Source organism: Rhinopithecus roxellana, chromosome 10 (genome assembly GCF_007565055.1).
Source record: "Rhinopithecus roxellana isolate Shanxi Qingling chromosome 10, ASM756505v1, whole genome shotgun sequence".
NCBI lineage: Eukaryota > Metazoa > Chordata > Mammalia > Primates > Cercopithecidae > Rhinopithecus > Rhinopithecus roxellana.
The window spans coordinates 44,217,044-44,244,345 of NC_044558.1; the positions used below are offsets into that span (position 1 = coordinate 44,217,044).

The following is a 27,302-nucleotide window of genomic DNA, read 5'->3' on the forward strand; positions in this document are numbered from 1 at the left end:
ATAGATACAGAAGGCCTGTCATGAGTACTGAGGACCACTGGACCAGGTCTCCCCTTCAAAAGTCTCAAACTTAGACTGTTGCTGTTATTTGCATGCACATGTCACAGAGACTCATAGAGGTATGAGGAGTAGGTGTTCCTCTTACAGTTGTACAATGTGTTCCTGCAGTAGATCACAGAGGCTCTAGTGCACTAAGAATAAGCAGTTTTAAAACAGCCTATAATTATAGAATACTGTTTTGGGGGTTAACATGTTAATTTGTTAAATACATATATTTTAGATATTTTGTGATTTTGGTAACACCATTTCAGTATTTTTTTATTAAAAAAAAAGATTACCAAGAATCCCACAAATTTATTGTGGCCCAGGCCTCTCTTGATTTTCAGAAATGCCCTAGGTATTCAAGGGGGTTGCATTATATACATCATTATGTCACTTAGTTAAAGCCACCCAAATAATAAGACACAGCTATATAGATTCTCTGGAAGTGATATTTAGGGGTGTTTATGAAGAGAAACTGTAAGCATCAGTTAAAATTTTCCTGATTATATTTTTAAGAGATACGTATCATTTAATTGTCCACAAAAAGGCCTTCTGTGTTTGAATGCAAGTATAGTGGTTAATTGAAAGTTTGCCATTTAAGGCCGGATGCAGTGGCTCATGCCTGTAATCCCAGCACTTTGAGAGGCTGAGGCAGGTGGATCACCTGAGGTCAGGAATTCGAGACCAGCCTGGCCAACATGGTGAAACCCTGTCTGTACCCAAAATACAAAAGTTAGCTAGGCATGATGGTGGATACCTGTAATCTCAGGTACTCGGGAGACTGAGGCAGGGGAATTGCTTGAACCCAGGAGGCGGAGGTTGCGGTGAACCAAGATCACACCACTGCACACTTCAGTCTGGGTGACAAGAGTGAAACTCCGTCTCAAAAATTAAAAATAAAATTAGTTTTAAAGTTTGCCATTTTTAGGAACACTAGTGTATTCATTTAATATAGATGAAATTTATGATTCAAAGTCCTATTTTTACTTGCTATGTAGAGTGGATATACACTTTGGTGCTAAAATGGAGTTACTCTGTGCTGTATAATCAATGAGTTCTAACAGTCACCCAGGTGTAATATATGATAAGGAGCAGCCAGCTCTACTTGAAGCTGCAGTGGGGATCTGGTCAGCCTGACTCCACCTCTCTCTTGCTTTGTGAACTGCTAGTGGCTCCCCTCCTCTGAGCATCAGAGCATTGTAAAAAAGGGGGTTACACTATAACTTCCAAGACCCTTCCCAGTGCTTGAACTCTATGACCAGAAACATGATTTTATTATTTTAAATTACTATAAAGGATCTTACTTGTCATGTTTGGCTTATTTTATAGGATTTCTGTATATCATTATATGTGTATGCAGGTTAGGAATGCATTCAAAATATTCAGCCAATACTTACTGAATATCAACTCTGTGCCAAGACACATAGACAATATACAAGACTCCTGCTCTTGTGGAGTTTATACTCTAGTAAGGGAGACAGACATTAAACAGATAAATACATAGACATTTCAGATAGTTCTAAGTGTTGAGAAGAAAATAAGTTAATGGATAGAGAGGAACTTGGGAAAAGAGAAGCAGCTTGGGAAAGGATGATCAAAGGTTAAGAGATAACATTTAAGTAAGATTAGAATAATTGAGAAGAGGCTGGTCATGCCAAGGCCTAAGGGAATAATATTCCAGGCAGAAGGAGTAGCAAGGTTTAGTTAAAGTTCTAAGGTGAGAATGAGCTTGACACGTTGAAGGAGTGGGAGGAAGGCCGGTGTAGCTGCAAGGCAGTGAATGAAGAGGAGAAAGATACAAGATGAGGTCAAGATGATGGGTTGGGGCCAGATTACAGGTGGCCTTGTAGACCATGGTCAAGTGTCTGGATATTATTCTAAGTATAATGGGAAGCCCCTGGGGAACTTTAATCTGGGAAGTACTGTGATTTTTTTTTTTTAGTTTTTAAAAGATAACTTCAGCAGTCATGCACACATAGTAGACAGACAAGTTTCAGGGGTTGTCTTGAATGGTGCAGGCAAGAGGTGATGGTGGCATCGACCAGGGTGGTAACAGTATAGGTGGTGAGAAGGAATGGATTTGCAATATGTTCTAAGGAAGAGTCTACGGAACTTGCATATGGGCTTAGGGCAGAATGTAAGGGCAAGAGAGGATCTAGATGTTTTTGGTGTGATTATCTGATGAGATGAGGATGCCATAGTGTGAGGGAGGGCTGTTAGGGAATCAATAGTTCTGTTTGGGACATGTTAAGATTAAAATACCTTTCAGATGTTCAAGCAGAGATGCCAGATAAACGGCTGTATGTCCTGAGTCTGGAGTTCATTGGGGAGGTCATGGCTGCAGATACAAACCGAGAGCACTTAGCATTTAAAGGCATGGAAATAGATGTGATAGAAAGGAAAGAAGGGGCATAGATAAAAGAAAGGGGCTGAATCCTAGGGCATATCCTTATTTATAGGTCTGAAAAAGGAAGAGGAGAAGGGGAAGGAGGCACCAACAGAGGTTGAGAAGGTGTGGTCAGTGAGGCAGGTGGGAAGCCAGAACCACATGGTGTATTCAAAGTCAGGTGGAAGATTGCTGTAATGCTGCTGAAATGTCAAGAATGAAAAGATCAGTAAATGCTTTAAAATAGCGTTAATGCTGATGTGTCTTCAAACATGATTTCTAAGAGTACCTTCTCACCAGAAGTAGATGCTACCTAATACTGTGTTTTAAGTGTTTTAAACTCCAGGATGCAAAAGCATTTTATTTCATCCTTGCACAGAAGAAACCTAAGTCCAATAAAAAGTGACTGCACCCTAATGGTGATTCAGAGAAAGAGAACAAATCGGTGTGCCCTGGGCAGCTCTCCAAGTAGAACTCTCTTCCTAGCTGGGAGATGATTTATAATACCCAAGAGTACTCATCTTTTGCCATATTTCATTTTTTAAATAAAATTTTAAAGAAAGAAATTGGAAAGTTCTTTTTTTTTTCATCATTGTTGCCAAACTGGATAATGATACTACCCTGTCCTTTGTCATCATTTATTATGTAGAGCAAGGAGACCAGTGCATACTCATTATGTAAAGATTGTAGATGCCTTGTTTTTCAATTGTTTCTCATTTTATTTAATTAAAATTCTGAACTGAACTGTAACATACAGGAAACTTTCTGTGCCTAGACAGAAAGTACATCTCAGAGTTGGGCTGCAGACAAAGTGACATCATTGGAGGTACTTAATGGAATAAATACAAGCCAGATTTGCACAGTTATTGTAATTATGCATAAAGGATCAGGTGAGCAAATCTTCCCCCTGATTCTAACTTAAACCTTTACAAGGAGCATTAGTTCTAGGGCCACCAGGGCCCTATTAAAGTAGTAATTTAATAAATGATATCCTCATGCTATGAAAGAATTGGCATTTGCCCACCTGATGTGTCTGGTTTAGGGGACTAAGTTATGCCTCTGGGAGGATTTACCATATTATATTTGAAAGATAAGTTTTATACTTAATAGGTTTCTTGTGTATTTAGGGGATTATTTAACTATGCTTTTAAGGAGCCATTTTTAGCCCTGCAGACCTCAGCTCTAATTAATTCAAATCATTGCATGTGAACAGCAGTGTTCTGATTCTCTGTTGTTTTGGATTCTATCTTTCCCCGATAATAAAATAGAAACATATGAAGAAGAAAATTCTTTTAAAAGCCTTCATTTGCATGCGGTTTTTTTTTTTTTTTTTTTTTTTACCAAACTTTATGTGATCATTTAATGTTTATCAAATTCCCTAGGGGTCCATGGAATCACACCAGGCCAAAATGGCATGGCGAAGATCATATAGTAGTATACTGCATAACAAGGTTTCTGTCAGCAGCAAATTGCTTATATGATGGTGGCTCCATAAGATTATAATGTCATATTTGTGCCTTTTCTATATTTAGACATTTGATAATTTTTTATTTTTGTTTTGTGCTTTGTTTTGAGACAGGGTCTTACTCTGTCACCAAGGCTGGAGGGCAGTGGCAGTCGCGGCTCACTGCAGCCTCAACTTCCCAGTCTCAAGCGAGCCTCCCACCACAGCTTCCCAAGTAACAGACTACAGGCACTTCAAAAACATTTTAAACTCGGGGTCCTCCTATGTTACCTAGGCTTGTCTGGAACTCCTGGGCTCAAGCATTCCTCCCATCTAGGCCTCCCAAAGTGCTGGAATTACACACGGAACCACTGAACCCAGCCTAGATATGAGATATACAAATACTATTATGTTACAGTTGCCTACTGTTGCCTACGGTATTCAGCACAGTCACATGCTGTACAGGTTTGTGTAGGAGCAATAGGCTCTACTATATAGCCTAGGTGTGTAGTAGACTATACCATCTGGGATTATGTAAGTACACTCTGATGTTTGCACAAGGAAGAAATCACCTAATGATACACTTCTCAGAAAATGTCTTCATCACTAAGCAACACATAGCTGTATTTATTCAGCTTATGCTATAGACCAAGGTCATTATATGCATTAGTTAATTTCCACAAGTTTGAAAAATAAATATTAGTATTACTATTTGAGAGATGAAAAATTTGAAACTTAGAGGATTTATGTAAGTTGCCCAAAATAAATGGAGGAACTAGGTTTTAAATATTTTATGATATAAAGCCTGTCTGCTTCCACTTGCCATGTTCTCTCTCTACCGAAAAAATCTCCCATTCTTACGTTCAAACTGTTTGCAGAAAGACTAGCTTGAGATAAGCCTGGAAGCATTAGGCATCCCGTGAATGTTGTGTAATACATATATGCACTCTGTTGGTATAAACTGTAGAAGAAAAATAAAGAACTGCCTTCTCTCACATTTCCAACCAGCTTATCTTTGCTGATGGTGGAAAAAATAAATGTGGTAAATATATGACTTCTTTATATTTATAAAAATTTATAATAGGTTTACATAATTCACAGTCTAAATAAGAAGAGATCGTTTAGTGGCTATACATCAATCTTTAATTTTTATAGACATTAGTCATAGAACAGCTATTCCTCAAATGTTTCTGAGGGCTTACAGAATGAGAATTCAGCCTTTGCGTGATATTTCATCTTTTTTTTTTTGATATTTCATCTTAATTATGCACAAGTATGAAATGCAAAAAGGAAGTTCTAGGGTCAAAATAAAAAAGGTAAAGGCAATGGGAAAAGATGGTGTAATTATGCAAATTGCTTAAGGCTTTCTGGTCTTTCTTCACTAAATTTAACATCTTTTTTCAGTTAAGTCTGTGGCTATTTAACAATGAAGGCAAAGCTTTCTACTTAGTCTAACAAAAAGAATTTTTTGACCTAGTAGATTTTTAGCTAATGTCTCTCGTAATTGGAAAGAAAAAATGTCATTTGAAATCATCTCCTAGAGGGAAGATGCTGACAGGAGTGGCATCGGTGGTACTTACATATTTCAGTTTTATGATCTGTTTACATAAATATGATGATATTCAAGTAATGCCACAAATGCTTTTACTTATTTTGAGCAATGCATCCCTAATTGTTAAAGAAGTAAACATCTGACCCTTATTGTACTCATGATAGCCATTATGTATTATTTACTCTATCACGATAAATGTCAAATGTTTTGTTAAGCTTGTCTTAAACAAAAGAGAAGCCAATAAAGGCTATAGTTATACAGTGGAAAAATGTGAAGGCAGGCTGGGCTTAAAGTCAGTACCCAAGTTACTCAGTAGATCTGCACACAAATGCATAACCTTTCTAAGCTACTTCTCTATGCAGTGGATGTATGAGTAGTACACATTATAAATGGTATTCATTCCCACCTCTGCAATGTCTGTTGGGCTGAGCTTGAGTTATCACTTTTGACCACTGAGATAAACTAATTTTTCACATAGCTATTCTTCTGTTCTTTTACAAGCCATGAACCTGGCATTGCATATGTTTCATATTTGTAGGCTGTCTCTAAGCTGAATTACAGTTTCTCTGAAAGCATCTCTGGATGTCATATGGCAATCTCAAATGTAGAAATCCAAAGTCTGTGAATTATATAAAGGACAAATTTGGCATACGTTTTCTGAAATTTTGAAGTCCCTGGAATAGTACAGAAGCTCTGTACTATCTTGGTTCTTACCATTGGCTCTAAGTTCGTGGTCATTCTACCACAGGGCTCCATACATCACTGAGATAGAGATGGTGGTTTCCAACTTTTGCCAATTGTATTTTGCCCTGTAGGATAGGAGAGGAGAGATGTCTTAGGACTGAGGAGTCCTTTTGGATCTGCTGTTTATATGTATATTTGTTCTTGGCAGTGCTTTTAAATAGATACATATGTAGATGTCTACATCTGTTAAATATATATGAATATATGTGTATGTGTGTATCTATGTATATATGTATGTATTTATATATATACATATATATGGATGTGTGTATATATGTATATATTCCTTCCTGATTTTCTCATAAGGCATTAGTATTCAACTGATATAGAAACTTTAAACAATATTAACATGGAAAAATTCTGACTGATTTGCCTATCAATATATTTCATAAAAATTCTGTGTCCCAAAATATACTGTGGTTCAGCTAAGGCCTTAGGAGTACAATTCTAAAGCTTTGACTTTGTGATTTTCAAAATACCTTAAGACAAAATACATGGCTGATGAGACTGAGTCAGAGAAAATTTCAGTTATCATAAATGAACCTCCTCTAAGGTATTATTGCTAATAGAATGCAATATAGTTTTACATGGTTACTTTCATGATTGAAGTGTCCCAAAGCAGATTCAATAATGAAATTGACAAACAATGATGGAAGGAATGGTTTCTTTTATTCTAGATGTTTGTAAATGTCAGTAACTCGTTTATCTCAAAATTGGAAGAGTCGTGAGTATCATGCTACAAAATCAGTTCAAAATTAAACGATCACATTTTCTGGAATTGAATTGCACTTTCCTTGTTTATCCAAATTAACTGTAAAAGCTGAATATTTGTTCAGGCAAGATTTATGGAAGGAAGTAGTGAAATTGATGAGGTAGACATAACCCAAGGAGAGTTAGACAAGCAAGTAATTTGTGAGGAAATTATATGTCTGAATAATTTGTCTTAGAAGCAAATGAAGATAATTTGGTCATCTTTGGACTATTAAATCTAAGCATCTGGGTTTTAATTTTTATTTTCCATTGATAAATTGAATCATAATAGACCATTTAATGTCAATGAATTTCTCCATAAAAACTCAGGTATGATAGCCCATAGCTTAAATAAAAAACCAAAAATATGTCAAATATCTACATCCTTATTGTGGTAGAAAGTTAGGTATAGATTTTGGTTGCATGAAGATAAGTTTGTAATGGTCAGGCCCCAGTTTTCTCTCCTTTCCACTAATGATTGTGTGTTGTGCAAACCCCCTCTATTGAAGCAGTGCGGCGACATTGGGAAAGGATGGTCTTTTGTGTCAGGCAGACCTGAGTTAGAATCCTGTCTCTGATTTTTGTTAGCTTTTGATAGCCTTAGACAGATTTGTAACTGAGATTCAGTTTTACTGTCTGTAAAAATTGGGGTAATAATACCCATGATTGTAAAAGTAAATCCCCCACTCAAAGGAGTACACAGCATAGCAATAAGCAGGTTGGTGATTTTAAGGTAGTATGGTAAGTGCTGTTAAAAAAAAAAAAAAAAAAAAAAAAAAAACTGTGGGATTCCTACTGGTTCTTGTCTATCACTCAGCTTCCTCATCTATTCCAGATAAAGTAACAGAGCCAGACTTCCTGAACTCGGACCACTCTGGGTGCTTTATTTACACCGTTTTGTTCAATCCTCACAGCAATCCTATGTGATCATTTCCATTTTATAGGTGACGAAACTGAACCTGTACAAGGTCACATGGCTAGAAAGTGGTAGATGGTATGAACTATGCAGTACAGTAAAATTCTAGTGAATTGAAAATGGTGGTGGTGTTGTCCATACAAAAGCTATGGGCTGGGCGTGGTGGCTTATGCCTGAAATTCCAGCCCTTTGGGAGGGTGAGGCTGGCTGATCACTGAGGTCAGGAGTTTGAGACCAGCCTGGCCAACATGGTGAAACCCCATCTCTGCTAAAACTACAAAAATTAGCCAGGCATGGTGATGTGCACCTGTAGTCCCAGCTACTCAGGAGGCTGAGGCAACAGAATCTCTTGAACCCCGGGAGGTGGAGTTGTAGTGAGCTGAGCCAAGATCATACCACTGTACTCCAGCCTGGGTGACAGAGCAAGACTCTGTCCAAAAAAAAAAAAAAAAAAAAAAAAAAAAACACACCTCTCTCTGGTCTAACACTTTTGTGGGGTTTTGTGTGTATAATCACTGTCTCACTGTAAAACCAGAAAGTATCCAAACAACTACGGCTTTAAATAACAAAAAGCACAGACTCCCTGGATTCTGACAGCCGTGATAAATCCTACTTTAATCGTGCATTAAAAACACATATCATGTGTTTGATAAGCAGTCATCTGCTATTGCTTGACCCAGCAATGAATTAATAAAGCAAAACATGTGATAATTCAAGGCATGTGTGTGAAATATGTTATTCCCAAGACATCCAAATGTGATTTCTGCCCCTGCCTCCCTCCCCACCTGCTGCCTACACTAGACAAGATGTTGGTTCTAAGACACTATCTAATGACACTGGCCTGCTCTTAGGACTTGAGCTTAAATTTGGGAATTTTCAAAACTAAAGTCTACAAAAAAAGTGTGTTCTGAGAAAGGTCCTGAAATGATCCAAGGCCAGGAGAGATGACAGTCTTGGGAATAATGGCTAATTACCTTGGTTTCAAAAGCTCCTCAGAAAATTCTTAAGTCTAGCAAAAAATTCTTGCCTGTCTGCCCAGTGACTCTGCTGCATGAGCCACTCCTGAGTCTGAGAACTGAGGTGGCAGCACATCTGCCCTGGTGCTTGGCTCTTTGTAGAGATGAGCCTGGAGAGCCAGAGAGTAAGGAAAGGCAGACTCAGCAATCTCCTTGCCACCTACACAAGTCATACCACCATTTTCTTCACTGTGTTGCTGGATATGGCCTGGTCTAACATTTATTCCCCACTCTGGCTACATGAACACTCATAAAAGGTTTGAAATATTGTAAGCAGCAGGCCATGAACTTGTTGTCTAGAATACTAAAGGAGAAAAGAGTGTGTCCCAGTATTTATTCATTTTAAAATGATAAACCATCTATAGGAACCAGTTCATAAATACTCTATCTGTAGAGAATGGTTGGCTCAGAGTGGGAGTTAGAGAGATAAATTCAGCCAGATTTCATCTTCTAAAATGCTTGGAGCTTCTTGGCTAAAATGCATTCATTCAAGTGATTTGTTTACGTGCTGGAAAGAATCTTGAATCTTGTATCATAAATTAAACCAAGAATTCATGATGAAGAAGTGATGTCTAAAAATTGGGTGAGGTGATATATTCTTTTCTAAACTGCAATTTCAGAAGATCTTCAAATGCAGCCCCAAGTCCCTGTATCAGTGACATTTAGTCATGCAAGATATACACAGTAGTGGCTACTATGTGAAGGAGTGCCTTTATACACACACACACACACACACACACACACACACACACACACGCTCTCTCTCGCTCTCTCGCGCTCTCTCGCTCTCTCTCTCTCTCTCTCTCTCTCTCTCTCTCTCCAAGTAAGGATGTGAATCAAAATTTGGTAAACAGTGTATCATGGTGGCTAAGAGCAGACTCTCTAAAGATATGTATGTTAAAGCTTCATTTTTGCATGTTGCTTTCAGGGTAATATTAGACACATAATTTCATCTCTGTAAGCCTCTGTATCCTCATACTTCAAGTCATGTAATTGTTCCTGTGAAATTACATTGATGTGAGTACTGATAATGTATGTGAGGTACCAAGCAGAGTGCTGGGCATGTAATATGCTACCCTGCCCTAGGCTTTAATATAATAGCAGTTCCATTTCAGATTTGCCTTGCAACCTATTTAGATGAAGACAAATTCTTTCTTGAAACCAGTACTCCTTTTGTAAAATGAAATTATCTGTTTTGTTATTTTACATTTTATTGAGTTATTGTGAGAAGAGATAAGATTATAGCTATAAAGGATTTAGACTCATGTTGGCGTCTTATGAATGCTCTATAAGTATTAACTCTATTTATAAAGTTATTGGTATTATTTACATTAAAAAGGCTTCTGGTTGACTGAAGTATACTCAAACTGAACTCAGAATGAGTTCAGATCTCATTCAGATCAGAATGAGTAACAGATCTCTAAGAAATTATTTAGATTACTTATAGAGGAAACCAGTGGCATTGCTGTTTAATGAAAGAGGCATCTAAAAATACATGATTATGATTAAACTCTCATTTTTCTTCATGTAACTTATAACCCTTACATACAACCCGGGACTTCAACATGAGGTTTACTTTTCCTGCCATCAACTTTGCACTCTGATAAGTTCTGACTTAATCCATTTTCCCCATTCCCACAGAGTCCCATCACCTATTTCACTGTTTTGAAAATTAATGAAAATTGATGCCTGGAAAAATCTTAGTTTCCCTTGGCTTATTGGGAACATCCTTTGGACCATTGTTTCTAAGACCACTACACACTTGAGACATGAGAGAGGGAGTTGAGAGTCACACAGTGATTTTTGCACATATAGGCAGTCACATGTAGCCCTTGTTCCTCAGATCAGTGACCCTGGGAAGAATCATCTGTGCTCTTAGCTCCAAAATGTTACCCAAGGTTATAAATATATACTATACATTGTCCCTTTATTATTCCAGGATGCTAGATATAGAGGCATTTTCATTTTGTGTATTGGAAACTGAGTCTAAACAGTGGTGATAATACTTTTATTTCCATTTTATGTAGAAATTTCTCAAAAGTGGTGACTATCTGATCACTTATTTAGATAATTTGCCTGCAGTTGACATGTATCAATTTACACTACACTTGATTAACAGAAAAGAAGAAGAAGGAAAGATCATAGTGAGCCACTGAACCAGGTTTTAAAGTTACCAAAGTTATAAAATTTTATTGTGTCACTGATTGTCAGAGCAACAGGTGAGAGCATTAAAGGCTAATTTCTCAATAATCAAACCCACCTGGGAATGCTCCACCCCACAGATATATGTGGCTCATTTTCCTAGACATCAGTGTACATTCACACACAGGCACAAGATTTAGACCACTTCAAATGAAGCCATCCTGACTTCATTTTGCTGCTGCTTGTTTTTGATTTGCTTTAATGCGACCCCCAGAGCAAATGCCAGAGAAAAGGCAAGTAGGCAAGGCAAAAAAAACTTTATTTACAAGCCAATGTGAAGTAGGGAGCGAGGTTCACCGGTCTCCAGCGGTGGAGGCCGACGAAGTCGCTCCAGCATTCTCGGGCGAGGTTCCTGGGTCCCGCGTAGGAGGAGGGGCCGAGGAAGTTCGCTCCGGCGTTCTCGGACGAGGTTCCTGGGTCCCGCGTAGGAGGAGGGGCCGAGGAAGTTCGCTCCGGCGTTCTCGGACGAGGTTCCTGGGTCCCGCGTACGAGGAGGGGCCGAGGAAGTTCGCTCTGGCGTTCTCCGACGAGGTTCCTGGGTCCCGCGTACGAGGAGGGGCCGAGGAAGTTCACACCGTGCGCCCGCCGGGAGCGGCTTTATGTCCTGGGCCCGGGAGTGGGAGGGCAGTGGGTGGGACATAGGCGGGTCGGGGGCGGGGCGGTAGGCGTGGCTAGGCGGGTTCCAGTTCTTCTCCGTCGGAGGTCGGGTTGTGCCTGCGCAGTCGACCCATGTCTCTCCTGGGCATGGGAAAGTTGACGGTGAAGAACCCGGAACTGTGCCATCTTGCCTCCGTTTATCCAAACAGTCCAACCTTTTATTGATAATAGTGATAAGGGGCGGCATGGTCTATCTGGCTACTTCCTGCTGTTAAGGGACGTCGTTAAGGTTGGGGTCTATGGTTGGTATTTGGATGTACGGATGAAGAAATATCTGGTTGAAGGTGAGGCGCGTGATCTCTTGAACTTTGGCTCGGAGAAATTTGATTAAAACAGGAGCGAGACATAAGACAAAACAGAGGATTAGTATGGGAATTAGGAATGGGAGCATCTGCTGTATTACGGGCAGCAGCCATACTGGTGGTCTGGGGGTGAAGGGGGTATTGTAGGTTTTTAATTCTGCTTTAATCCTGTTTGGGGTTTGGATGTTAGTGTCTACTAGGCCTGACTCGTTTACGTAATAGCAGCATTCTTCTCCTAAGAAGAGACATGTTCCTCCTTTTTCGGCAGTAAGTAAATCTAATGCTCGCCTATTTTGTGCTGCTAACTGGGCCACTGAGGTAATTTGACACTGCAGAGAGGCCAGGCTTTCAGCTGAAGCCTCTATGGCCTCTCGGATTTGAGCTGCTAGAGATTGGGTAGACTGTACCGAGTGGGCAAGTGCCCCAGTTCCAAGCCCTGATGCCACTAAGGAGGCGGCCAGGGAGTCTCCAATGACTAGGGGAAGGCTGCTGTGTATGTGGATAGGAGGACAGTATAGGGGCCTTTCCATCTAGGCTGAAGATCTTTGGCTTGGATATCTTTTAAGTATACTTGGTCTCCTGGGCTGAGAGAGAGATGTGGGCTATAGGTGTCTGTTGGAGAGGGGTGTGCTAGTTCTGCATGCTGTCTCAGGAGTTGTCTCAAGAGGGTGAGGTATGGGAGATAAGTTGCCAGTGGGGAAGAAAGGGTGGGTAACTGCTGGAGGGTGAGGGGCCGGCCGTAAACTAATTCAAACGGACTGAGGCCTGTTGGACTCCGTGGGGCTGCTCGCAGCCAGGTTAGGGCCAGGGGAAGGAGAGTTACCCACGATTGTCGAGTCCCGAGAGAGTTTGGTGAGTTGCTGCTTAATGAGCCCGTTGGCCTTCTCTACTTTACCAGAAGACTGAGGTCTATAAGGGATGTGGAGTTTCCAGGTGATGTGTAGGAGGGCTGCCACCTGTTGGACTACCTTGGAGATGAATGCTGGGCCATTATCAGACTGAAGAGTGAGCGGGAGGCCAAACCTAGGAATAATGTGTTCAGTGAGTATGGAGGCAACTATATTGGCGGTTTCTCCTGTAGTAGGATAGGCTTCTATCCATCCTGAAAAAGTATCAACGAGGGTTAAGAGATATTTGAATTTTTTATGCCTTGGCATGTGGGTAAAGTCAATTTGCCAATCTTCGCCTGGTTGGTGCCCTCTGAGTTGATGGCTCGGATAGGGGTTGCGCAATGTGCCTTGAGGGTTTGACTTGAGACATGTGGAACACTGTCGGTTGATTATAATTAGGTGTTTCATGACTGTGGGGCAGTGAATGAGGGGGCTTAGGAGGTTATATAAAGCTTTGGGTCCTGTGTGTAGGGAATTATGTATGTCTTTTAGAATGGTGTGGAGTTGAGTTTCAGGAATAACTAATTTATTATTGAGGTAAATCCAATTGTCTGCAGCTAGTTTGGCTGTTGAATCTTGTAATAGTTTGGTCTTTTCCTCTTGGGTATAAGTAGGGGTATATTGAGGAGAGAGAAAACAAATAGAGGGAAGCATGGGAGTGGAGAATCCGGCTGCCGACTTGGCAGTGGTGTCGGCAAAGTTATTGCCAGCCGCCACCGAGTTAGATGGAGTCTGATGACCTTTACAGTGTATGATGGCTGCTCTAGAAGGTGCTGATAAAGCGTCTAGCAGTTTGAGTATCTGTTTTTTGTTGACTATAGGGGTACCACTGGTGGTTAGGAACCCTCTCTCTTTCCAGATGACAGAGTGGGTGTGTGCAATCAAGAAGGCATACTTGGAGTCTGTGTATATGTTTACCATTTTTCCTCTGGATAGGAGGAGAGCCCTAGTTAGTGCGATAAGTTCTGCCTGCTGTGATGTTGTTCCTTGTGGTAAAGGCTTAGCTTCTAGGACAGCAGAAGATGTAACTACCGCGTATCCTGCCTGTCTGTTTCCTAGAGAATTTATAAAAGAACTGCCATCTACAAATAGGGTTAACTGTGAGCCTTCCAATGGCTGGTCATGTAAATGTAAATGACTAGGTGGTTGGGCCTCTAAAAGCTCTGGACAGGAGTGTTCAGTACTAGGTTGCTTGAGAGGGTCAGGAAGTAGGGTTGTTGGATTCAGAGAAGAACAGACTCCTAGGGCAATGGTGGAGTCTTCTATGAATAAGAGGTGAAAGAGTTGGAGTCTGGACAGGGTTAGATGGCTAATACCTCTGTGGGCAATAAGATCTTGAAGGCGGTGAGTAGAGAAGACTGTTAGGTTACCACCCCTAATGAGTTTCTTTGCTTCTTGGGTTAGACAGGCTGCTGCTGCCAGGGCCCGAAGACAGGGCTGCCACCCTTGTACGGTGGGGTCTAATTGTTTAGATAGATATGCCACGGGGCGGTAGGTGGTGCCTATAGATTGGGCTAAAAGACCCACTGCAACTTTTTGTCTTTCATCTGTGAAAAGCTGGAAGGGGCGTTGGAAGTCTGGGAGTGAGAGAGTAGGATGTAAGAGAAGGCAGTTTTTCAGGTGAGTGAAATGTTTATAGATTAACTTTGGGTTAGACAAAGGTCCTTGGGGAGTCTCCTTGACAGCTGCATATAGAGGCTTAGCCAAGATTCCGAAATTAGGAATCCAGTGTCTGAAAAATCCTACTAGGCCTAGGAAGGATTGAATTTCCTTAGCATCTTGAGGAGGAGAAAGATTTTGTATTAGAGTTAAGTGGTCTATAGTAAGTGAGCGCGTCGTAGGAGTGATCTCAATACCTAAATATATGACATATTGTTGTGCGAGTTGAGCTTTGTGTTTGGATATTCGGTAACCTTTGGATCCTAGATGATTAAGGAGGATCACAGTGTGTAAAAGAGAGTCCTGTCCCATGGGACTACAGAGTAAAAGGTCATCTACATATTGGAGAATTTTACTATTGGTAAGAGGACAGGAGACTAAGTCTTTTGCTAGGGCCTGCCCAAAGAAATGGGGGCTGTCTCAGAACCCTTGGGGAAGCACTGTCCATGTCATTTGGGTAGAGGTATGGGTGTCTGGGTCTTCCCATGTAAAAGCAAAAAGAAACTGACAATCTGGGTGCAGGGGAATAGTGAAAAATGCATCTTTTAGATCCAGTACAGTAAAGTGTGTTGTATTAGGTGGAATGAGAGAAAGAAGGGTATAGGGGTTGGGAACTACCGGATGGGTGGGATAAACAGCTTCGTTGATAAGACGAAGATCCTGCACTAACCGAAAAGTTCCATCTGCCTTATTTACCAGTAGGATTGGGGTGTTACAGGGAGAATGAATGGGGACGAGGATGTATTGGCTGAGTAACCTAGTAATGATTGGTTTTAGTCCTCGTAAGTGCTGTGGAGAGAGAGAGAACTGTGGGCGGGTTGGAAACTGAGATGGTTTCTTAAGTTTTATAAGTATTGGTGGATGATGGTCCTGCCACGACAGGAGTGGAGGTGTCCCACACTTGGGGGTTGATAGGAATGGGGAAATCGGGGAAAGGGTTAGTAGGATTGTTGGAGTCATTTGAGTTAGTCAATACTAGAAGCAGATGGCGGGTAGGGTGGGGGGCGCTAGTAGAGATGGAGATACAGGCTTTCAGTTGACTTAAAACATCTCGGCCCAGTAGGGGAGTGGGGCATGAGGGGATAATGAGGAACGAGTGTGCAAAATAGTTGTTGGCCAGGCAGCAATTAAGGGGTGGGGTTTTTCGAGGGCTGGACGGGGAGCCATTGACTCCTACAACAGAAATATTGGAGGGAAGGCTAGGCCCTTCGAAAGACGGCAAAACAGAGTAGGTAGCCCCGCTGTCGATTAAAAAATTAATTATCTTACCTGCTACCAGGAGAGTTACCCGCGGCTTGGCGAGGGTGATGGGGATCCCTGAGTCCCGGCACCTTCAGTCGTCATCCAGATGTAAGAGCTGGAAGGAGCTCCCAGGGTCCTGAGAAGGGACATCACGTTGAGGCGCCATGCCCGTTTTCAGGGTGGGGCAGTCAAGACTTCCAGTGCCCTTCTTCATGGCATGCTGGACAAGGAGTTGTTGGCAGACGAGGGTTAGGACACTTTTTAGCCCAGTGTCCAGCTACTCCGCACTTGTAGCATGGCCGCACTGGCTCAGACGGTTGGGGACTCTGGGGACATCTATTAGCCCAGTGCCCTGGGTTACCGCATTTATAGCAAGCCCCTTTTATTGTCTTTGAGCCTCCAGGGATTTTGCTCTCCAGTTTTGGGTTACGGCTAGGCTGCAAAGCAGCAACTAAGGCTTGAGTCTGGAGCTGTACCTTCTGCCTTAGGCGGGCCTGTCGTTGGGCCTCAGCCGTTTCCTCCCTTGAATTATAGACCTTGAAGGCTGACTTGACTAGGTCTTGAATAGGAGTTTGAGGTCCATCCTCTGCCTTTTGGAGTTTTTTCCGAATATCTGAGGCCGATTGTGAAATAAAATATGATGCTAGAATAGTGGCCCCGGCTGGGGAAGCTGGGTCTAACCGAGTGTATTGAATTAAAGCCTCAGTTAGCCTGTTTAAAAATGTAGCTGGGTTCTCATCTGGACCTTGAATAATTTCTTTTAGTTTATTAAAATTTACTACCTTATTTGAGGCCGCCTGCATACCAGCCAGAAGACATTGAGTCATCACATCTCGTCTTCGGCGGCCTGGCTGGCCTACTTGATAGTTCCAGTCTGGGTCTATAGAGGGGACTGCTTGTTCCCCTAGTGGGAACGCAGGGTCTGTTAAGTGTAATTGGTTGGCATGCTGCCTGGCGGCCACTAGGATGCGCTCTCGCTCCTCAGGGATTAGAGTAGAGGTAAGAATAACCTGGAGATCATGCCAGGTTAAATCATAGGCCTGGCAAAGGTATCTAAATTCTTTGGTATAAATTGTAGGGTTGGCAGAAAAATCTCCTAGGCGTCTTTCAATCTTTGAAAGATCTGCTAATGAAAAGGGAACATGAACTCTAACCACGCCCTCTGCTCCGGCCACCTCACGCAAGGGTGCTAAGACCGCAGGGGGGTTGGACAGGGTGGGAGTAGGAGCGGGGGCAGTTAGGCAATCTTTAGAGTGGGTATGGGCAGAGATAGGCGAACTAAGATGACCAGGCAGAAGTGCCGAGGGGTCGGAGGGAAGTGTAGCCTCAACAATGGTGGGAGGGGCTGAGGAGGGAGGCCGAACAACCGCCAGAGCGGGAGGGGGAGGTGGGGTATACGGCGGGAGTGGAAGGGAGGGAGGGGAAGTAAGGTCTTCGGGCAACTCAGACAGGAAAGATGACTCCTCTTTTTCGGACTTTGTTAGGCCTGCGTCCTTAGCCAACATGACTTGAGCCAAGGAACACCGGCCACACAGGTCCGGACGAGAACGCAAGGCCCAAAATCCTTATATATAATTAATTTCGGACCACTTGCCTAAGCGTTGACAAAAACTACTGAGGTCGGTCAAAATGTTACGGTCTAGAGTGCCCTCAGGCGGCCATTGAGACTGATTGTCTAATTTATATTGTGGCCACGCCACAGTGGAGAGGAACACCACTCGCTTTCACCTGAGATCTTGTTCTAATTGCAAAGTTTTGAGTTTTTTTAGAAGACACCCTAAAGGGGAGTCTCTAGGTATTTTGGATTGGGGGTTTCCCATTGCCTTCCTCTCACCAATAGGCGGAAACGGAAACCAAACTCTACCTGGCTACAAAGCGTCCCTTGGAGCCACCAGAGACCGGTGAGAGGCTCCTGGAGCCGGAATGGAGATTACCTCCAGGCGGACGTCTCCGTCCTGGACGGGTCTCCCACGAAACGGAATGGAGATTACCTCCAGGCGGACGTCTCCGTCCTGGACGGGTCTCCCACAATGGAATGGAGTTCCTTTGGGCAGACGTCTCTGCCTTTGGGAACTTCCCTGGGTCACCTGGTGACCGGAAAAAAAAGCCTTGGGCCTGCGCAGGACTTCTGGCCAAGGAATATGAGAGAGAGGCAAAAGGTACTCACCCCTAGGAGACTTGGAGGTGGGGAAAGCGATGTCCAGGTCCTGGTCCATCTGGGGCGTGAAAGGAGGCTCCTCGGACCTTGGGGGGCCCTGAGGAGGGGTCTCCTCCCGGGTTTCGGCACCAGCTGATTTGCTTTAATGCAACCCCCAGAGCAAATGCCAGAGAAAAGGCAAGTAGGCAAGGCAAAAAAAACTTTATTTACAAGCCAATGTGAAGGAGGGAGCGAGGTTCACCGGCCTCCAGTGGTGGAGGCCGACGAAGTCGCTCCAGCGTTCTCAGCGAGGTTCCTGGGTCCCGCGTACGAAGAGGGGCCAAGGGAGTTCGCACCGCGCGCCTGCCTGCCGGGAGCAGCTTTTATGTCCTGGGCCCGGGAGTGGGAGGGCAGTGGGCGGGACATAGGCGGGTCGGGGGCAGGGTGGTAGGCGTGGCTAGGCGGGTTCCGGTTCTTCTCTGTGGGAGGTCGGGTTGCGCCTGCGCAGTTGACCCGTGTCTCTCCTGGGCGCGGGAAAGTTGACGGTGAAGAACCCGGAACTGTGCCATCTTGCCTCCGTTTGTCCAAACAGTTTTCCCATCAATCTTGACTTCATTCTAGCAGCTATCATACTGAAAATTTCTAAATATGGAAACCTTCGCAGTAATGTCATGTAAAAGAAGGACTCTTGGAGAACCCTGATTTAACAGAAAGCTCCCTCTTTTTTTCTGCAGTTTACATTAGAAATCCAAAAACATTCCAAACAAGGGGCAAAAAAAGCAGTTTAAATAGTAAAGCGATATAATCATTTAAATGATTCAGTTTTGAAACTTTGAAACTATGATTCAGTTTTCTTATTTGAGTGTTTAAAAATCATTTCCAATCTTTTCCATGAGAACATTTTAAACATTTTGTTTCTTGAATTATCTAAGGAAAACCTATGTACTGTTTTACATTTTTCCCTAAATTTAGTCCAGTCCAAATTGTGTGTGTGTGTGTGTGTATATATATATATATGAAAGTGACTTCTGAATTTCATATTCGTTAGTTAAAAAAATGGAGAAACCTTAATTACTCCAAATGTATTATTTATTTTTATTAATCCTACCACTCAATTGCCATTACATGAAATCAAACACTGGTTCTTTGGCCCTCCAGGAATACTTGGATATGGTCTAGCCAGTTTATACCTGTTAATGCATACTTTTTCCCTGAAGAATGGTGTGCTTTTTAAATAAGAATTTAAAATGTGGTTTTAAATAGCCAGTACTCATTGCTGTGAGGTAATCCAAATTTTGCACCAAATTGTCATTCTAAAGCTAGTCACTTATTGAACCTGTGAGAGACTGAAAATGTCAGCTGAGGTAGTTCAAATTTTGCACCAAATTGTCATTCTAAGGCTAAGCATTTATTGAACCTATGAGAGACTGAAAATGTCAGCTGGCATAATCTAATGGCTAAACCAAAGCTTTAAAGCACATAGCCCTCTCCACAAAGAGAAAATGTGAAAGATATAATGAATTTAAGATGTTAATGTTTTTAATTGGGATCTGATATGGTCATGAAAATGAACTTTATGGCATGGATTCCAGCCCTTGACAAATTTTGATTCTTCGGTGATGAGGCAGGTCTGTGACTGCCATTAACAGACTGGTTCAGCTGTCCTTGCTGGAAACAATATTAGGAAGAAGCATAGGAGTTATCATTTGTGATTCAGACACATTAGCAATAGGAATGCCAGAGGCAGAAAATGTGCAATTTCATGCTCATTAATTTCAGAGAGGATTTACAAATTAACCTGACTAAAGATATTACTTTCCCAAAAGGCCTGCAGGCATCACTGAGCAGCCCAGCTAGCACAGACCACTTCCACAAGGTTGTCCAGATGCTCCGGGGCCACCGCAGTTCTGTTTGTCCCTGTGTGCAGATCAGAGGCCGGGTTCTGTGCTGGAGACCTTCCTGGTTGCAGAACTGTGCAGATGCAAGGAAGCAAATGTGTATCTGAGGAGAAAGAATTTAAGGAGACAGCGTCATGGAAGATTCTTCCCTCATGTCCCTGCCATGAGGCAGAACATAACTTTTTATTTTCATTTGACCTTTACTACTAGGGGATAGTAATTCAATACCATTTCCTCTCTCCACCTTAAAATGTAAATTGACTAATAGATTATTATTATAATCAGTCACTTGCTCCAGTGAATCTGACCTTAGATAGCTCTAGTTACTCCTATAATTCAGCCATTTCAGGATTTGTTGAGAGGTTTAAAATGGATCAAGGGAAGATTGAATTCACTCAAAACCATACCATTACAACAGTTTCCTTTACATTTGAAGAAACCAGTCCATGAGCAATTTGATGATTGCAGGCCTGGGGATACTCTTGGAGTTTGCTGATATGACTGGCATTCTGCCAGCTACTTTGTAGGCTGCCCCTGATGCAACCAGGTGAGACATTGGAACAGGTGTATCCTCACTACCTGTGCAATTGCTGTTGGTCATATCAATTGGAGCAGCGCTTTCCAAACATTAACGTGCATACAAATCACCTGGAGATTTTGTTAAATGCGGACTCTGATTCCATGGGTTGCGGTGGAGGCTGAGATTCTACATTTTTGACAATTCTCAGGTATGCTCCTGCTGCTCATCCATGGTCCACATTTTGAGAAGCAAGAATTAGATAATAGAGCAGTAAGGGAGAGAAATGATCTTATAACACAGGCCTTCGACAATGTGAGCTATATTGTTGCCATTCTTTTTAGCTGCAATATTTAATCCCTGAAATGGTTATCAGATTATGGTTAATTAGAAGACTTTCTATCACTGTGAAGAAACCAAAAAACCACTGTATATTTGTTCTTAAAATGAAATTGTGCTGTTTGGGTGTTTTTTTTTTCTCCAAAGTTCAAAAGTAAAAGAAAGCCAGGTGTGGCGGTTCATGCCTGTAATCCAGCATTTTGGAAGACTGAGGTGGGAGGATCACTTGATGCCAGGAGTTTGAGACCAGTCTGGGCAACATAGCAAAACCTAGCCTCTATAAAAAATAATTTAAAAAGTCAGGCTTGGTGGCATGCACCTGCAGTCCCAGCTGCTCAGAGGCTGAGGTGGGAGGAGCACTTGAGCTCAGGAGTTTGAGGCTGCAGTGAGCCATGATCATACCACTGCATTCCAGGCAGGGTGACAGAGTAAGACCCTATCTCAGAAAAAAAAAAAAAAAAAAAAAAAAAAGGCAAAAGATCTGGTCCCTTTAGGAATATAGAGCACATCTGTGTCTGAATTATGAAACTATAAGGAAACCTGCAGAGTCAAGGATAGACATTAATGCCATGCAGATGCAAAACAAATAACAAAAGGGAGGAGGGAAAGTAGATGGGGGAAATCATCTTTTCATAGGAAAGAGATTGTCACAGGGCAGCACACTGCCTCTGCTTCTTGTTGTCAAGCTCAGATCATTCCCCAATCTTCTGGTGTAAACTTAGCTGTATGGACCCCTCTATCAGATTAGGGAAGGAAATGAAATTGATTCATTCTCAGTAAGTTGTAAGCAGCTCTCCATGTTACAGCCTCCACATACCAAAGCTGTAGAGCCGAAGCCTGTGGAGGACTTGGCAGCCTTCTGACTCTAGGAGAGATCATGAGTGCACTTTTTGCTTGACCCTAGAAAAATAGGGTTATTTGAATCAGGAATTATGAACAATTTAATTTCTTTAAATTATGTGGGGCCCTGTGATTGTAGTTATACATCATTTTAACAAGAAGAGAAAGATATAATTAAGCTCTGTTGTCAAAAAGCCTTAACAGTTATCCTTCAGGAAATCTTGCTTAAATTTCAAAGTGTGCCATCAAACCACCAGGGAAGCAAGTGGGACTGGAAGGCTAGTGTCTGTGGGAGAGAAGCAACCATGATATGTTCATGCTAACTGGGATAAAATGTTCACAGGACCCAATTACTAAAACGATTATGGCTCCCCACCACACAAAACTACCATGTTATCGGAAAGCCTAAAATGACTTGTTTCTTGATTTTTCTGATTGAAAAATTACGGATAAATTCCTAGTGGTGGATCTCCCTTTCTCATCCTGTGCTTCACCTCCACCTAACCCTAAGCCCATACTCATTCTCCCCATCGGTTAATCCAGTACCATGTTCTAGTCTCAAATGTAGGGAGTAATGATTCTGCCATCACCACTCCAATGAAAGTGTCATTATCTTTTGTGTACTTTGAGTCTTAGTTTGCACATAGTAGGTACTAAATTGTGTGACATTTAATTGAATTCAAGGGACAGATTGTTTCATCCACAGTGGATTTTATTTTGTTCATTCATGGAAACCAGACTTTTATTTCAAGTTTGTAAGGACATGCATGAGCACTGTGGCATGCCCTGCCTGTCTCCTCGCTACTGGGAAATGGTCATAATGTTTAACTGCACCAAATGCCTTCTTTTTTCCTAATCAAGATGTTAAGGGGGTCTGCTGCCTTAGCAGGTGCCTCAGTTGTGCATAATTAGTTGCTAAGAATTGTTTAGCGTATGCTGATTAGTCTCAGCCAAAGGAAATTAAATTTTCTTTCTTCAGCAAAGCTTTGAACACAGCTGGAGATTCCTGAAACCATATTCATATCGGGTTCCTCTGCATAGCCCAGAGTGAGAAATGAGAGTCTCAGGAAATGGAGAAACAGGAACCAGCCTGGTGACACAAGGATGCTGTTTGATACCAAGCAAACGTTGGAGGATTTGAGAGCATGAGGGGACCCGAGTCCCTTCCTCACGATGTGACTCTCCCAGCTCCAGCACAGGCGGTTGTGATGCATAGTGAAGCATTGCTCCTTAGGTGCCCTCTGGTTGCTTTCCAAGTTTATAAACACCAGCTTCATGTGATCAAAGCAAATGATCTGTGTTTGCCCCTCCTGTGTTTGGCACATGAGGAAACTGGCCAAACTGGGGGGAATGAGAGGGACAGATGGTCCCCCCTATTGTTCTTCTTCTGCTTTAAGTATATGCTTGACTAACGCTTTCGGTGCCTTTGTCACCATATCAATTCTCCCTGTTAATGGAGGGCATTTTTCCCTAGCCTCATGAGATGTCACTCTAAAGGGACCCATGTTCTTCTTTATTGTGACTAACAGGTAAGCCCCTGTGAAGGGCCATCATGTGTGACGGTGATTACCTAGCTGCTAAAATGTCGTTAGGAAAGGCTGGCAGTGTTGATACCCTGAGATGCCCTTAGTGATTGCTTGAAGCATTTCATTTCAGTGAGCAAGTAGCTCACTAACTGAATGTCTGCTTTGCCCCTGTAGTGACTTTTAGTGAGAATCCCTGGTTAATATGATCATCCAAGTCTGGGCTGAGAGTCTGCTATGAAAATCATAATTCTTTTGTTTAAAGACATTATTTTAAAGGTTGATCAATCATTCTACAGTCTGAAAATGAAAGGAAATATATGTTGATAACCGTTTTATAAAGGGTCAGATTTTTCACATTAAGTCAATACTTAATAGCTATTGGATGATAATGTGACTTTAAAAGGAATAGGCTATCAACCTAGAAAAAGAAAAGCAGAAGTAGGAGGGAATATAGCTTATAACAAATGTTTGACTTTCTTCATGTTCTTTGTTTACAACAAATGCTCTTGTTTGAAAAAGTGAATATAATTAATTCACATATTCTATCAGCAAACATTTAGTGAAAGCCTATGATGTGCTAGGTACTATTCTGATTGATTTCTTTCCTTGTCATTTGACCTTTTTTTGGTTCATTTTTATGTCTGGATGTAACTTGAAAGCCTATTTAGTATCTCTCCAATGAAACAAAGGAAAAGTATTAACATAAATCTTATAATTCAGTGACTCTTTTAAGGCTCATCCTGGGGAACAATGAGCTATATTGACGTTGCTTTTAAATTTTATCTTCAAAGAAATGAACTGAAAAGCATAAATTAGTTCGGTAGTACCATGTGTAAGTGTTGTTTGCTTTAGGCAACAAGTATGTGGAGGAGGGAAGAATGGGATGTATATATACACAAAAATAATTGGCTATGTGGCTCAGGCTCATTTTCAAAGGCTTCACTGTAGCAATTAACTTACACCATACAAGGTCTCTGCTGGTACAGTGTGCCCAATCACTCACTCCTGTGACACAGCAACATGTGGACCCAATGGCCTATGAAATCTTATTGTCTATCTAAAAGGAAATGAAGAAAGAACATGGGACTAAGAATATAAGAAATTCCATCTAGACTCAATTTAGATGTGTGTCCTTCTGTAAATTTATCTTTCTGGGCCTCAGTTCTATTTACAATGAAAGAATGGTATAGATTATCCCTTATAAGCATGAAATTCTAGGGATATATCTATAAAGCTGCATTTAGGGACACAAGAGAAGATAGAAGCCTCCGTAGTTCTCCGTGACTTTATGCTCAAGGATTAGAAATGCACTCTGGACGCTCTTGTCCTTTAGTATCCTACTGTGGAGCCATCAGCCACAGATTCATTCAGTGTGTTTTCTCCATTTCTATTTTCAAACAAGTTTAAATCCAGAGCTGAGTTTCAGTAAATCACGTTAAGAGAGCTGGTGTTCATTCTGTGATGGGTAGCTTTTTATAAAAGGCCATGGTGCCTCTAAGGTATTTAAAACAAAAAGACACTCTTCAGGAAAGTCTTCTAAAAACCAAGTGTTATATTGTGCCATGCTGCTCTGCTGCTATGCCCTCCTTAGCTTTGATGATCAATGTTGCCAAGCCTCTGCCTCCCTTCCATTAGGAATTATTGCTTTCACACTGATAGGCTTTGGCATGATTGGCTTTGGCAATCAGGGTGAAAGCAATAACATCGCTTAGACAACATTAGATAACACTGAACTTTTTCATTCTGGTCCTTTAACCAATACAAGATTTGGCTTCTAGATAATTATTTACTTTTGCCTGTGCTCAGTAAGGTCACTCTTGATATTGGGAGCAGGAGTGGAGGTTGGGGGTGGTGATGGAGAGGCTGGCCAGGTGGTCATCTATAATTCAGTTTCAACCTTTTAAGGATGTGCTCAACTAGACTATCTCAGTTCTAAATCAAGGAAGTTGTTTTCAAATATAAATGAGAAAACCATTTTACCAGGGTTGACTACTTCTGAAATGCAAACTGGGTACATTTCTAAAGAAATACTCCTTAAAATAGAGCATCAAGTGCAGATAACCCCAGAGTCTCCTGGGTAAATCTCTTATTGCCCTTTATAAAAATCCAACACTGGATTCAACTCAAGACTTTAATTGGCTGGAATCTTGACAAATAGAACACTGAGGAAAGCTTTTAGGCTTCCAAGATGCCGTACCTAAGCCTGGTTGTTGTGATTATTTCCTGGCTTAGTGCTCTATGCTCATAAATACACCGTTTCAAGGTGTTGGACAATGAAAGGAAATACATTTTTAAAGCAGTCTTATAAAGAATTCCCGGCTTTAATACATAGTACATTTGTTTTAAAAGGTGCTAAATGAAGCATATCGCTTTCTTACTAACACTGTGAGAAAAACACTCAAATATTCAAGTGACAATGGTGGGGCAAAGGGAGACTTTTATAGTGTAATGTTTACATTTTGTATTTTGTTTTGTGGGTTTTAATTATACTCAAAATGGTGTTTGCAAAGAGAAGAGTCGAAGACCTAAGATACCACTTCTAAAGCAAAAATGGTGTTGATTGAATTGGTATCTGAAAGTTGGTAGTTTATCTTTATGGTTGGAAGAATATAAAAAATTGTGTGACAAATTAAATATAAACGTGAAACAGCATGACTTCTGTTTTTTAAGTTAATTGCCACTTACAGCAGTGTTAATCTTTTCCTTTTGTAATTGCGTATAAAGACCTTGTTAGTTTTATGAAGAAATCATGAATCATTTCAAACCAGAAGTTCATCCTAGAGAGGAAATGAGTTCCTCAATTTTGAAACACAAGCCATTCAATTGGGAGAATTAATGTTCTCAGATGATTAAAGCCTTGTTCTGAATAAATCCTTGTTATGTGTAATAGTTTGTCATGCACAATATGGTTTCTTTAAATTCTTTAATGATTTCCTGCTATTATAAAATGGTAACAACAACAATAATACATCTTATACTGTGGCCAGCAGTGACATTTAGGTTATCTAGCTGGACTGAATATGCTAGATAATTATTTTATGTTCTATTTACTCAAGCCATGTACATCTTATTCTTGACATTTTTAAGGTTGTTATTCACATTTCTTTTACTTTTTATAAATGCTCCCATCTCAATTAGGAAGAATTGTCCTTTCTATTTTAGCCTTAGTATTTGCCATCCTAGATCACTACTCCTTTATTCCTAGTCAGGTAAAATCATTTTCAAAGTTAAAAAAAAAAAATCACCTTAGTTAGAACTGGATGGACCCATTGTCTCCATGATCTTGTCACCTACTGTTTTAATCATTCACCTTCTTGCCTAACTCTCACAGATACATTAAGCTTTAGACCTTCTGTCTTCTCAGTTGCTCTTTTAATAATTCTGCAAGTTATTTTCATCTCTTTCTAAAAGAGCACAAACCAGCTCATTGCAATATATGTCTTCTTTTGCCAAACCGTCATTCCTTCCCTATTCTCAACCTAGCTCCTCTGGTCTTTCCTCTGAACATCTCTATCCCTCTGCTTTGCACTGGCTGCCAGTTCACACTCCCAGGAGGAACCTACTAACTCTGAGTGGCTTTATTTCCCTTGCAATACTAACTCTGTCATCTGCTTATCTGAAATATTGCCTTTCTTTTTACTTTCTTTGTTCTTCTACCTGATTATTCTTAGTGCCCATTGAGCCATTTTATTTCTTCTTTGTCTTTGTTACACCTATTCACTGGTACTTACCTATCAATGAATGTAGGTGACAAACAAATAATTTGTATACTATATTTGCATACTTCTTACCATTTCATAAACATCTTCATGAGCACTATAGCTTTTGATCCTGACAACCCTAAGAAGTAGATGAGAATTTTCTCTCTCTTTTATAAGGAAAGAAACATATTCACAACATTTTCAAAGATTGATCGCACAGCTAACCCAAGTATAGGACCCAGGCCTACCAACACTTTCCACTGTACTGTACCACTTCTCTCTCGCAGAAGGATTGCAACCCGTTAAAAATCTTCACTGCATTAGAAACTGGATGGAAATTAACCAAACGCTTCATTGTACCTTTGCAGATGAGAGTCCCTACACTAAATCCGCCAGCCAGACAAAGCCGCCTGATGGAGCGTTGGCTGTGAGGAGACAGAGCATCCCAGGTTAGACCAGACTGTTGGATTTTTCAGCTGTTTTACTTTTGAATCCTGTTATTTGGTGATTCTAAATAATTCCAACTTGGTAAAAATAATAAT

General features: G+C 41.2%; 1 protein-coding gene across 6 annotated transcripts in view; it reads left to right on the forward strand.

The window, feature by feature from the left end:
* Positions 1 to 27,302, forward strand: part of GRIP1 (glutamate receptor interacting protein 1) — a 761,679-nt gene that overhangs the window by 490,570 nt on the left and 243,807 nt on the right. For all 6 annotated transcript variants that reach the window (XM_030939011.1, XM_030939013.1, XM_030939017.1 and 3 more), the window contains exon 2: positions 27,129 to 27,209. In XM_030939011.1, the coding sequence (XP_030794871.1) occupies positions 27,129 to 27,209 (81 nt within the window). The remainder of the gene's footprint in view (positions 1 to 27,128; positions 27,210 to 27,302) is intronic.